The sequence below is a fragment of the Eubalaena glacialis genome, chromosome 18, assembly GCF_028564815.1.
Source record: "Eubalaena glacialis isolate mEubGla1 chromosome 18, mEubGla1.1.hap2.+ XY, whole genome shotgun sequence".
Classification (NCBI taxonomy): domain Eukaryota; kingdom Metazoa; phylum Chordata; class Mammalia; order Artiodactyla; family Balaenidae; genus Eubalaena; species Eubalaena glacialis.
Genome location: NC_083733.1, coordinates 51405187 through 51418844, shown reverse-complemented (window position 1 = coordinate 51418844; position 13658 = coordinate 51405187). Strand labels below are relative to the sequence as shown.

General features: G+C 61.9%; 1 protein-coding gene across 2 annotated transcripts in view; it reads left to right on the top strand.

The window, feature by feature from the left end:
* Positions 1–13658, top strand: part of PEPD (peptidase D) — a 114941-nt gene that overhangs the window by 94380 nt on the left and 6903 nt on the right. For both annotated transcript variants that reach the window (XM_061173285.1, XM_061173284.1), the window contains one exon: positions 7969–8117. In XM_061173285.1, the coding sequence (XP_061029268.1) occupies positions 7969–8117 (149 nt within the window). The remainder of the gene's footprint in view (positions 1–7968; positions 8118–13658) is intronic.

Sequence of the window (13658 nt, the reverse complement as noted above, 5' to 3'; positions counted from 1 at the left end):
CAGTGTGTGGCACCTGCGTCTCTTGGTTGCGGCTTTAGAGACAGGAGTGATCCAGGGAATCCCACGGATGTTAATGCCAAGCCCAAACTGGTGATTTTATTTTTCTAGTGCTAACTTTGAAATGTAGCCAGTAGAGTAATTATGAGTTTATTATAGTCAATTTATTATGCAGCATTTAGAACAACATGTTTTGTTGATTACTGCTACTGCCAGATTGCTGGCGGCATTTATAATCCATTGTTTTATTGAAATTGATCTGCCAAGCGCCTACTGTGTTTGGTAAATAATAAAGCACTCTGTTATCCCAACATAAAATTCACAGCACTTCATCATAAGGTACAAAACCAAAATATAAGCATAGTGCAGAATTTTTCCTGAAGCTGAGCGTCTCCCAGAGCCATGACTATTTTCCAGGTGCCCATCGGGTGGTACGCTCTGGGTCTCAGTTCCTTGATGTCGGGTGAAAATGCCCCAGAGATAGTTTAACATTTAGGAGTGGGGCTGTTTGGGGGCCGGAGCTGGTCCAGGACAGTCAAACTGCTGGAGAAAGTGAGGAGTGGGTGTCGAGGGACAGCCAGCCCTTCCCATCCCTCTCCCTCTGGTCCCAGACGTGTGACGATGAACACAGAAGGTCCCCAGTTCAAGTCCCTGCCCTCCCCCTCCCTAGCTGAACGGCCACCCCTCTGAGCCTGTTTCTCCATCCGCCGTTGGGGGAGACACAGCACCCAGCTCTGAGGACTGGGGTAATGAGGGCAAAACGCTGAGTGTGGAGCCCGGCACGGGTGGCTCCTGGCGGGAGAGAGCTGCAACACAGCGACGTCCCCAGAGCCAGCAACGCACCCGTGCCCCTGAGGCCCGCCTTCCGGCAGCTGGTTCCAGGACGGAGACTGGAGGCGAGAGCCACCAGCAGAGCGCGTGCCGGGCCCAGTGTATTCAGACAGCTCTCCGGTCACGTGGTTGCCTGCTCTGTGTTTTCAGCCCCCACACTGTCCTCAAGGCGCGTGCCAGGTGGAGCATGTAGCCGGCCAGGGCCACCGTCTACTCCGCTGTCCTTCTAAAACCAGGCGCCTCCCGGGAGCCGGGCCGGGAAATCGGGGCCCCGTAAGTTAGACAGACGCGCTGGTTCTTACTCCACATCAGACGCGTCACCCGAGAGCTGAGAAGAGGAATTTGGGGACCACTCCTCGTACCACGCCAGCCCCCGCCATTTACCTCGGCTGGACGCTGCCCCGCTTGCTCCGCATGGATCCCGGGGTGGGGAACTGGACTTTGACGTGGCCTTAGGTCCCCACGTTCCTCCCTCTTGGCTGGTTCAGAGGCACAAGGCCTCTTGTGGGGCCTCTCGGGGCTTTGCTGTTGCCTCTGAGAGCCTTTTCCTGCTGTGGCCCTCGGGGTTCACCATGAACCCCGTCACCAAGTTGCTGTCCTAGAGAAGCCATTAGCTGCTGTTTTCATTTTAAGGCAAAAGCAGGCAGACCTTCTAAAACAGGGTAACAGAAGTGTGGCGCACTTCTAATTAATGCTCTTGCCGAGCTCACCCAGGGGACGGTGTCTAACGTCATCGAAGGCCCTTCCTGGGTGGGAGGGCCCCAGGAGACCCCCTCACCACCAAATCGGTCCTGACCCAGTGGCTCTGAGCACAGGAGTGGCTGGGGTGATGGTCCTCTGAGTCCTCACGCACTGCCCTCTCCTCCCAGAACCAGCCTGGGCTTTGGAAACCAGAGTCTCCAAAGGTAGAGGCGCCAAGGGCTGGTGCCCTGCCCATGGGCCACCAGGGAGCGCCACTGTCCATGTTTAAGTCCCCAAGGAAGTAGTGCACCCAGAGTTGGACCCACTCTTGCGCTTGACTCCCCGCCTCCTCTGGGCCCAGCAGGCACACCCCAGGGGGCAGAGGTAGGGAGGGTCCAGGGTCTGCGTCCAGTGGGGTCTGATTTGGAAAACAGCTGGGGCACCGCTCCTCACCTGCCACCTCCTCCCTCTCCCACCATCTGATCAGGTGGCGGAGGAGTGGTTCCTGGGGTAGCGTGCCCTGTGGCCCCTATCAGAACCTTCTAGCTGCCCCAGTCGAAGGATGCCCCGGCCTGGGTTGCCCAGCTGCAGACAGCATGTGGCTGGTGGGTGGTGAGCCGGACCTCCCAGCACTGGCCAGAAGAGGGCAGCGTTGCCTCAGGACGTGCTTGCCGGGCTCATCTCTGCTGGCTGTGGTCTCTGTGTCCTGGGGCATGGGAGGGGGGCCGCCAGCTCGGTTAGTGGGGGGGACAGATGCCTGTCCCAGCCCGTCCCTCAGCAGCCAGCCTGTGTCATTTCCTCTCCTTCCCTGTAGTGGGACGAGGGCCCCTTCTGTCTCCTTGCCCTGATAGTGGTCAGCCTGAAGCCCCGGCTTTGCCCTGCTGACTGGCGGAGGGCTGACACAGCACTCCTGGACCGAAGCCCAGAGAAGTAAGGGCTACTGATTTCCTCCCAGGGAGGCCCCGGAAGACACCCGAAGTGTCGCTGGCGTGTGGGTGGTGCGTGCCGCTGCTCCCCGAGTTGAGGTGGTGTCAGACACTGTCTGCAGGGCTGCCCGGGCTGCCCCGTCCTTTCCTGCCCAGAGGAGGAGCCAGGCCCACGAGGGGGCACGGCTGGGGCAGCTCTCTCCCCTCCTGGCCACCTTCCTCCTGCCACTGGCACCACTACCGGCCGGCTCCTCCCTGCCCTTCTCTCGAGTTAGTTCCCTGTTCGTCCCACGGGTTTGATGTGGACTAGTCATTAGTTTAAACTACTTGGGAAGCGTGCCCCCGCCTCACCCCCTCCGTCACACGGCGCCCGGGACAGCAGCCTGTGTCTCCGTCATCGACATCCCACCCCCACCCCTGCGGGCTGCGGGGTGCCCGCTGCTCACCCAGGGTCCCGGCAGCCCCCTTGGCATCTCAGGCAGGGATGGGACGATCCTGCCCACTCCTGGGGGCCACTTGGTCTGATGTCTTTCTGGCATCTGTGTGCTGCTGCCCACGGAGGGGCGAGTCATGCCTGGGGCTCCTCCCCAGCTGGCAGAGAGGCCACATGGAGGGGCCCCCAGGCCCCCGTTGTCCTGGTGCCTGAGGTGCCTGAGGCCTCGGTCAGCTTTAGGGTATGAGTGTCACCTCCAGGCCCAGCTTCCTGATGCCAGGCCCAGCCCAGACACACCCCCGCCCCGCCCGCACCCACCTTGCTGTCTCCTCAGAGGACAGCGCAGCTGTCACCAGCCAGCCCCCTCCTGAGGATTGGATGGTCTTAAGGACATGCCCCAGTCCTGGGGGCAAGAGAACACTCTCAGGAGAGCACAGGCCCTGGTCAGCCATCTGTCCAGACCAGTGGCCGTGGCCTTCAACCTGCCATCCAGGTTGAAGCAGCCTTTACGTTATAATGCAGGACCAGGGGAGCAGACACGCGTAGATGGTAACCAGGCGCCCTCACCATGGGGTTTACGTTATAACGCAGGACCAGGGGAGCAGACACGCCTAGATGGTAACCAGGCGCCCTCACCGTGGGGTTTCTGTCCGTTCTGTTGTCTGTTTATGCTCCTTCCCTGTATCCCACACAGTTGACGTCACGGCTCACAGTGTGAAAGCACCAGTCCAGACAGCCCGGGTGCGCGCAGATACCATGGGACACTACTTACCGAAAAGTGGAACGAAGCATGTGCTGTGCGCGTGACACCGACTCACTGCCTCCCCCGCAGAGGCCACTGCCCTGACGCCCAGCCCTCGCCCCGCTGTGCTGTGGCAGCAGCCAGCCCCGGGTGGGCGCCCGCTGTGTCCCACCCATAGGTCGGACTGGTACCGAGTAATGTCCTTCCTGGGGACGCAGCCCACACTGGTGCTCTGCTTCTCCCCACGTCATCTGTGGAAAGGTAACAACAGTTCCATCCAGACGCAGGAGGCCCACAGCACGTGCCTGCTCTTGTCACCGTGTGTGCTGGGGATTGCTGGCTCTGGGGGTCCTGGAGCTGGTTGTCTGGGTGACTTCCCTGTCTGCCCGGGCCCCACAGGAACAGCTGTCCCGTGACTGGGTTGGGGAACAGGGATGCCCAGAAGGCAGTCTCTCTGGGGAGAGATCAGCTTGGTGAGTCAGCCTGGGGTATGGAGGGAGCCTCCAGGGCTCCGAGTGGTGGCCTTTGCCCCGCCGGTCACACCTGGGGCTCGGCATTGCACCAAAGGTCTGGCTGGGAGCCAGTGGGTGGCCCGTGGGTCTTGTCTGGCCTGCGGCACACGAACGGGAAAGTGACCAGTACGCCTCCCTCTCTGTCTCATGCTGAGGTCTGGAGGGAAGCAGGAGTTTCCCGCAGCTCAGAAATCCCCCAGCCTGGTCTGGAACGCAGACTGGAGCGGGTGCAAGTTGGGGTCTGAAATGCTGCGACTGTGGTGAATAGGTCTTTGAGTGAGTGCACACACACACGCGCGCATGGACAGTGCCTTCTCTGGGGTGAGAGGTAGCTGAGAGCGAGGCAACGGCCCTGGAGCTTAAAATGAAGCTGCAGCCTGCATACACAGCGGCCCTCGTATAAACACTGCAGCATTTCCCCCAAACCCTCCTCAGGCCTCACATCACTGGCCGAACCATCTCGTAGGCCTTCTGCCTGCGGTGGAGCCAAGGGGACTGAGGAGGGCCTGGGTGGGCCAATGGTGGCAGGTAGCCCGGGCCTGAAGCTGCCCAGGAGGAGCCAACGGAAGACAGAACCTCTCATCTGAGCCAGAAATAGAACCAGATGAACACATGTGAGGATTGAGACGCCAGCATATTGCTCGGAGATGTGTAATATCTCCCCAGATGGCTTAGATTATCACACGCGTTCACTCGGCCAGAGATGGTAAGGTCCCCGGTGGGTGTCCCCAGGCAGCCGGGGAGGACGGATCCGGCGTTCTTGGTTGAGCCAAAGTATGAGCGAATTCTCCATCATCAGCGTGCATTCAGAGGACGGATGGAGTGGACACAGAGGAGTGGGGGGAGATGATTTATAAAAGGAGATGGCTTTCATCCCTGGATTCCAGAATGGCTTAAAATCTGAATAACTTATACATGTAGGAACTCTGAGGGGGATTTAAAAAAAAAAAAAAAAAAAAAAAACGAAAAGAGATAGGGAACTGAGAGCACAAAAATAGACGTCAGCCCCGTGCCTGAGCGTCGCTGGGCAGGATGGAGCTGGCCAGCTGGGTGTACACTTCCTTCTCCAGAAAGCGGATGATTTTAAAACAAAAATTACAGCTGAAGTTTTCTAGAACCTGAACAATAAAGCCAGACTGGCTGAGGAACTCCAAGCACCCACCTTCCCACATTTTTGTTTTTGAGAACTTGGTCAGGAGTCTTGTCTGTCCTGGGGAAGAGTCCTGTTTTCACTGCTCTGGATGACTCCAGCGTTTGGCCTGCTCTTTTGGGCTTCCTGGCTTTTTAAATAGTTTAATTTCTGTTTTTCTTTGAGATCTGCACCATCCGATAGAAATTTCTGCCGGGGGTGCTGCTACAGGTTGCCCTCTGATGTGGTGGCCCCCAGGAATCCATGTCCCCACGCCCCTGGCTCTATCCTGTCTGCTCAGGTCATTCCTGGGCATTCTGAATCAACAAACCACAGACGATTTTCCTTTGTTGCCTCTCTGAGGAGCCCAAATGAGAATGCTCTGCTCCGCGGGTGAAGCTAGGCCGCGGCCCCATGCAGTTCCACTCCCCAGGCCTGTCTGCGTGCTGGCCCTGGCGGACGTGAACGTGCAGCAGTGGTGGCGTCCGCGTTTGAAAAGTGGGAAAACTGAGGCCCTGAAGGCTGAGGGCCAGAGCCAGGACAGGAGAGCCCATCCCTGGGCTCTGAACTGCTGACCATCGACTTGGGACTTTGCTGGACCAGTGTTCAGAGCCTCAGTTTCCCTGCAGTTTAGGGCTAAGATATGCCCCACCCTCCTGGCCAGCTGGAAGGGGGGTGGGAGTTGAGCGGGGATGTGCCCCGGGCAGGAGTAAGGCTGCAGACAGCCGTCAGCCCTAACACCCTGGTGCATCTGGAGCATCCTGGAGAGCAGATGCCTGGGCATGTCTGCTCAGGGCTTCTCGACATTTGGTCCTCGGTTCCCACACCGGTCCTGGGCGGGTCCCCTCAAGTGAGGCCCAAGTCCCCCTTCCGTTGGCCCGCCCCAGGCAGGGTCCCCCAGAGTCTGTGACTTTGACCCAACCCGAAGTCTCCCCTGCCATGCCAGTGGGGCTCTTCCCCCGCCCCCTGAGAATCACCTGAGTTGTTATCTGATGGTTTTTGCACTATTGACACTGTTTATGGTGTTTTGCAATCAGAAAAAGACAAGAGATTAAAAAGTGCCCGACTGGGGACTTTGGATTCCAGCAGGGCGTCTGCGGATCCCGAGCATTCGCGTTTTTCCTTTAAAAATCTGTTTCTGTGGTGTCCCCGGTGCTGCTGTCAGGCCGCGTGGCCCAACTCCTTGCTCCACTTGTAGGGCCAGTTGCTGGGGGTAGGGGTCCCCAGAGTCAGGCACACAGGCAGCTTCTGGAATGTTGGTTGAGCCGTCGTGTTTACCATTAGAATTTGGGTTTGGGTGAGAAGCCCTTGTCATGGAAGGTGTGGCTTTGCCCCCCGGGCTAAGATTTGCCAGGATTTGTGTGGCTACAGACTGCCCCCCAAGGGGCAGAGCCAGGCACAGAGAGGACAGCCCTCACCGCCTCCACCCCACCTGGCGCTGTGGTCCCCTGGTCCTGAAGACACAGCAGGGGTCCGGGCCTGAGGCTGGACTGATGTCCCTCTGTCGGTTTTGTCACTGTCAGCATGCTGACTTGGCCCTGACCCCGTGATGGGGTCAGGGAGCTGGTGGGTCCCTGCTCTGTGGCTGCAGTCGAGCAGCCTGCTGGGGTGGGACAGGATGTGGAGGCCGCTCAGTCTGGGCACCCCACCCCTCTCAGCGTGGGTGACCCAGTGGGAGCCAGGCTTGGACCCAGCAGCCCCTCACTTATTTTGTCTTATCTCACCGTGGAGGATGCGTGGGGCAGGATTCTTACCCGCCCTTGACCAGTAAAGGGTGTGAGCGCGTGGTCAGGCAGCAAGGGTGTGGGAGCGAGGCTCGCTCCACTCCCTCCCAGCCCTGCTGCACCGGGGCCCTGTCACGGGGTGTCCAGAGGGCAGGCTCAGCTGGCCCGTCCTCCTGACTCAGCAGCCTGCCTGCCTGTCCCAGCACCGTCCTGCCTCTGCTGGCTCGTGCTCCCAGCTCCGGCTTCTTCTTTCCTCCCCCTCTCTACTCCCGCCTTCTGTGCCTCCTGGTCTCCACTCTGTCACCTGGAGATGCTGGGGGCCAGATGGCCCCCGAGTCGGGGACTTGGCCCGCCGGGCCCTGGCAGAGCACACTGTCCCACCTCAGTGGGGAGAGGGCCGCGCTTCTCTGGCCAAGGGGACCCCAGAGCTGGAGCAGAGCTGTCTGCTGGGTTTTCACTGGGACACTGGGGCCTGCAAGAAGCAGGCACTGCGGCTCAGCCCACGTCTTCTGTCAGGCGGGTGCATCTGTCCCAAGGACCCGTCCAGCTCCCATGAGCATTGCCTCGTGGGCTGCAGCTGTGCCCCATGCTGGGTGCCGGGTGGCCCCGGGAGGGTCTGTCAGAATGCCCTTGTGGAGGCCAGGTGGCAGGCGGGGGCCTGAGGACATCTCCGCCCCTCCCCCTCCCCACAGCTGGGCATCCAGAGGCCTGGCCAGCAGAGGCCGTGGAGGGGAGGTGTGTGGGCAGCCCCACTCCCCCCAACCTTCCTGCTCTGGAGTCGGAGGTCTCCTGGGACGCCCCGTGGTTCCTTGGCCGCTCGTGTACTGTGAGGAGACAGCAGGGTCGGAGGGCCCCAAGCTGCTGCCTGCACCGGCCACGTTGCAAGAAGGCTCGGGCTCAGCGGCCTTGAGCGCCGGGCGGGAGGGAAGTGTGGTTGGAGGGGACGGGTGCCCCTGAGTGTACCCCTGGCCTCATGCCCCACTCTCCCTGCAGTGTGTTCGACATGGGCGGTGAGTATTACTGCTTCGCTTCGGACATCACATGCTCCTTTCCCGCCAACGGCAAGTTCACCCTGGACCAGAAGGCCATCTATGAGGCGGTGCTGCGGAGCTCCCGGGCCGTCATGAACACCATGAAGCCAGGTGAGGGCAGGGGCGGGGCCTGTGGGGAGGACCACCTGGCATGGGGATGCAGATGGCCAGGTGGCAGGGCACCTCGGAGGAGCAGGTCCTGCACTCTGCGACCTGAATCCGTCGCCCCCTCTCATGTTCAGCCAGCAAGGCTCCAGATGCTAGCGGGTCCCCAGCGTCCCTTTCCTGGGAAAGGGGTCTGACCACCAAGCAGGGACAGAGCTGGGGATCGGGGAGCTCAGCCCAAGGTCACCCCACATCCCATCCGACCTCCACCTGCACATCTTCCTTTCCACACTGGCCACTGGGATGTCAGCGTGTCCTCTGCCCGGTCCCAAAGCAGAGTCTGTTCCAGAGAGGGCTTGGCAGCTTGGACACTGGCCTCTGGTTGCGCGTGGAGCAGCCTCGTTCGGAGCTGCCGGCTGCGGCTGGGTTGGCGGGAGCCGAATGTCTCTCCGGTATTTGGGGAATGGTGAGAGGAGGCTGCGGGGCCATCTGAGCACCTGGCGTGACGGGCCTTGAAGGCTGGGCTCTGAGTTCATGCTGAAATCGGGGACTGTGGCGGTCAGATTTGTATCCCTCCATGGAGCTTTTTTTTTTTACAAAGAGAAAAAGGGGAAAAGATCCTGAGTCCCAAGACTGTAAGGCCCCAGTGTGTGGCCCCTTTCGGGCCCAGAATCTGATGGCTTGGTTCTTGGCCTCCGCAGCCCTGTGGCCGGTTGTTGCGGGCCGGGTGCTGATCGTGAGGGGTCCTCTGCAGCTGCCCCCTTCAGGGGAGGCAAATTGTCAGCAGGGCTTTGTGGATGCCCCCATCCAGCACTGGGGCCCACCAGGGGCCAGGGAGCCCTGGAGGGGTGATGGGCCTGCACCCTGTGTCCAGAGAGAACAGAGCTTGGTGACCAGATGAGTCCAAGGATGAGGAACTCAGATACACCCCAGAAAGGAGACAAGGAAGGAAACCTCAAAGCTAAGCTCCTGCCGGGTGACAGTGTCAACGAGACTTGCCTGGTTTAGCGGCTGGGGAAGAAAACAGCATCTTGTGCTGTAACTGTGTTTAAAAAGCAGCAGCTCCCTCTAGGTAGGAATTAATATGGACACCTCCAGGACAGGCCGTTGCATGAAGACACAGAAGTGCAGGAGGGGGTGGCCAGGGGACCCCCTTTTGTGAAAAACAGAGGACGGCGAGAACGTGAGTCCACATGTGCTTGGAAATCCACAGAAGAGGTGCAGGAAGGGAACCAGACAGACAGGGTGGGGCGTGGGGAGAAGGGAGAGTGTTCACCAGGAGCCTTTTTGTACTTTTTGACCTTTAAACCTCAGAATGTGTGACCTGTTGCCTGTAAAACCCGGCCTGTGTGGGGCAGTCAGCCCGAGCGAGGGACATCTCCTCCTCCCCCTCCCTTGACACCCTCGCTTTACCCCAGGGAGAGAAGGAATAGACGGTTCTGCTCAGCTTTGAACATCGGTCGTTTAAGTGATAAGTGTTCGGGATGTAGCAAAAGGTTTGGGCCAGTGAGAGTGGATGGAGGTGCCTGGCCCCCGAGGTGGGCGCTCCTCTGGGTGAGCCCCGTGACCCCTGTGCACCCACGCCCCATGGCGGGTCCCTCTGGGAGCGTGGCGTGGGCCTGCGTGGACCCGAGCCTGGCGCCGGGCCGTGGTACAGAAGGATGGAGGGCTGCTACCGCACTCCACGCTGGAGACAAAGGGGCGGGCAGAGTGAGCCAAGGCATATGGCGGTGGTGGTGGGGGAAGGTTGGCGCGATGTCGGGCAGGTAGGGATTTGGAGGGACAGTGTCTCCCCTGGGGCTCTTCGCTCACCTTGGAGCTCCAGGCTTCATGTCCCTGGCATTGCTTAGCCCCGTCCCCGTGCTGAGACAGGGGTGGCGGCCAAGGCCTGGCTGACCCCACCCACCCACAGGAAAACCTGCTGTGGCCTGGGCAGGACCTAGGTGGTGCCTCCCTAGCTGGTGTCCCGGCCAGCTCAGTTGGCCAACCAAACAACCCCAACTCTGTCCAGAAGGTGGCCGGGCCCACAGGCAGGTCCCTGGGGCCACACATTTGCACTAAAAGGACCTGGTGCGTGGTCCTGGCACCGAGGTCCCGTGGGGCTGCCTGGCCACGTCACTTCAGGGGCAGTTATAAGGCTTCACGCCCGGCCAGGCTGGGCTCAGCTGAGCTGGTCCCTGCAGATGGAGGCAGGCCTCTCCCGGCGCACAGTGGGACCTCGAAGTTCTCTTGTGGGGGGGATGAAGCAGAGCCCCCACAGAGCTCCCCCGGCCCACACCCCGTGCTTCAGGATTGTGACACACAGTTCCCCGGGGGCCGCATGCGGTGCAGGCCAGGCGGGATGGGGGTCCTGCCCACAGAGCTGCTCTCACATCGGGGCAGGTCGCCTCCCCACAGGCAGCTCAGAGGCCATGGCCAGGTCAGCCCCGTGCCCTATCCTAGCGGAAATGCCCCGGGTTTGTGGGTTTGGCTCCTGGGCCAAGACAAACACCCACTGAGACTGCGTGACTGCTTCCTGAGCCTTCCAGGGAAGAGTAAATAAAGGCGGCCGGGGTCACAGCAAGATGCCCAGAGGAGAGGCAGGGACCAGTGCTTGGAGCGTACACGGATCCTGGCCTACTGCCCTGGGATTGAGGAAAGCAGGCCTGGGGTCAGAGGGGGAGCGTCCCTCACTGCCACTCAGAAACAGCCAGGGAAGGAGGGCTGAGCTCACTCAGGGGGGCCGCACGAGGTGGCAGGGGCAAGCCAGGCAGCTGCCGCACCTGGGAGAACGCCACCCTCATCTGCCCCGCGGGAGGGGATGCGGCGGCCACGTGCCGGCTTCTGGCCAGGTGCAGTCGAAGCTCTCCAAGGCTTCCGCGTCAGGGCAGGCGGCCACGCCCCCCTGTCTCTGCGGGCACCCAGGAGCTTGCCGATGGGACCCTCCCGCCCCCGGCCCATATGAGGGGAGGAGACACTGTGGGGAAGGCTGGGGCCAGAGCTGGTGTCTGAGCCGGCCGCAGGTGCAGGGCGGGACAGTTCTGCAGACTCCCAGGGTCAGGGTGCCTTTGCCTGCTCTGCCTCACTCCCTGGCGGGGGCAGGGGCTGCAGCGGCAGGACTCCCCTCAGGCCTCGCCTCAGAGCTGGTGCGGAACGCAGGGCTCTGGCAGACAGAGGTGCTGGGAGAGCGCGCCATCCAGATCGTGAGCGCCCTCTGGCAGAAGCCAGGACAGGGAGGGCTGTGTTTGGTGAGGGCCCTGTGTCCCCCCTCTGGCCTGAGAGGCTCCCTTGCTGGCCGAAGGGCAGTGAGTGAGTCCCCACCCTCCCTGGCCTCTCCGCCAGGGAGGGCGGGGAGGGACCACGCGGAGACCACGTGAGGCAGCCACGCTTAGCTCAGCATCGAGGCGCCTGCAGCCTGGGCGCGTGCTGCCCCTGTCCTTCTGCAGGGTGAGTGGGTCCCCAGAGGTCCTGGCAGCAGGCAGGGCCGTGTGGTGGGGCGGACTGGAAGGCCTCAGCCCTGCGCCAGTGCAGCCTGCCAGACGGTTCCCTGCAGCCCGTGGGGCCTGCCCTCCTGCACCCCCAGGGCCTGGCGCGCTATCATCCCCCGAGGGCCATTGTCTTCAAATGAAGTGAGCTCTTTGTCTGGATGGGGCTGTGAGGATGTAGCTTAAGGGGCCCTCTGCTGCCTTCCCAGCTCGGCTCAGGGCCTTAGAGCCCCCAGGGCTGTCACGCTCTGGGCAGGAGGCCTCAAGCCTGTGATGGATGCTGCTGAGGCTCCAAGGAGCCGGCCCAGGCAGCAGGCCCAGCAGGCTCCGGGCCCAGCAGGGGAAGGTGTGGTCTGAGGGGGGCCAGGTGGGCACAGAAGACCAGCCAGTGACTTGGGGCTGCTCTGGATACATAGTGGGGCCTGGGCACTGGGACTCTGGTCCCCCTGAGCCAAAAGGCAGGTGATGCGGCGCCCACCCAGATGCCGCCCTGCCACCCTGGGGTCTGAGTGCACAGAGGAGCGGGGTGGGGGGCACACCTGAATCCTGGGCCCGTGAGGTCACTGCACTGGCTGCAAGAGAGCCACGAGGGAGGCAGGGGCTCCCGGTCAGGCCAAACGGTTACCAGCCTCGGAGCAGGGCATAGGCCCCGCCTTCTCAGGGTTCAGAGGCCACGACCTGCCATGGCTGTGCCCGTGTGCTTAGCTCCGGCAGCACGGGAAGGGGCAGTCAGAGAGGGCTTCCTGGAGAAAGCCTCAACACAAAGGCCCATAGGAGGAACGGGAGTGAGACTGGGAAGGCGAGGGCCCTGGAGGGGGGTGGTCCCAGCTGAGGGAACAGCAGGTGGAAGGCACGGGGGCACCAGCACTCAGGAGTGGGTGAGGGTGAGGCTGGAGTGGGAAGCCGGGCCGAGGAGCTCGGGGCTCTGTCCTCGGTGGCGGGGGCGGGACTGGCATGGTCTGATCCACGTTCTAAAGAGATGTCCTGGTGTCCCGGCCTTGTGCAGGATGCAGCGGGGGTGAGGCATTGCAAGGACTGGGGAGGAACCAGGCAGGGGTCCAGGAGAGGTGAGGGCCCACAGAGGCACCGGGTTCAGGAGATGTTTCGGGAAGACGGGACGAGACTTGGTGCTTGCTGGAGGTGGGAGGGTGGGCAGGGCAGATGACGCCCAGTTTCTGCAGTGTGATCCCTGGCGTGGCATCCCCAGTAGGAGCAGGCTTGGGGGACTGCCGATGCCCCTGGCCGGGCATGTGGGCTCAGAGGTGCCTGCGGGCTGCAGAGGCTGAGGAGCCCGGGCGTTGGGGCGTTAGGGGGGCAGGGAGGCCCTCTGGCCTGTGCCCACCCCTCCAGCCTAGCCCTAGGACAGTAACCTCCACACACTTCAGGGGCCCCTGCCCTGGCCGTGGGTGTCGTAACCACCATCCGGGCCAGACGCTGGGGCCAAGTTGCTGGAGGTTTAATCACTGTCTCAACCCTAACCACACGCAGGCAGAAACTCCCGCTCCCGGCCAAGAGAGCTGTGTGCAAGGCCTTCCCCAGGGGCACGCAGGCAAGGAAGACTAGAGGCGCCGTGGGGACCGCTGGGGCCTGCACGTCCGGCCCCCACGAGGGGCCACGAGGACAGGAGGAGAGCCGAGCTGCCAGCACGGAGCTTGATTTATACCTGGTTCCCACCCTCTGCTGCGGCTGGGCCGAGACCGCAGCCCCGCCGTGGAAGTTAGCCAGGTTTGAAGTCAGACTGCTTCCCGGGCCTCTCTCTTGGCCACCGGAAAAGGCCCTGCCCAAGAGAGATGGAGCTGCCCTAGGGTTGGGGCATCGGCCCTTCCTCAGTCCCAGGGGCCAGGCTGAGTGACAGGAGCCGAGTTCGCTGGGCTGTTAGGGGGCTCTTTTAGGCCCAGAGCCCCAGGCGGGAGCAGACCTCAGAAAAGAGTGTGCTACACGCTCAGCCCTGAACCGGCACCCGCTCCGCCGGGCCCTGGTGTGCCCGGGGGAGGCAGCCGCCCTTCTGGTGGAGAGACCCTAGAAGCAAGGAAGCACACGTGCTGGACAGGAACAAGGTGCACGGAGAGAAGTAGCCAGGACA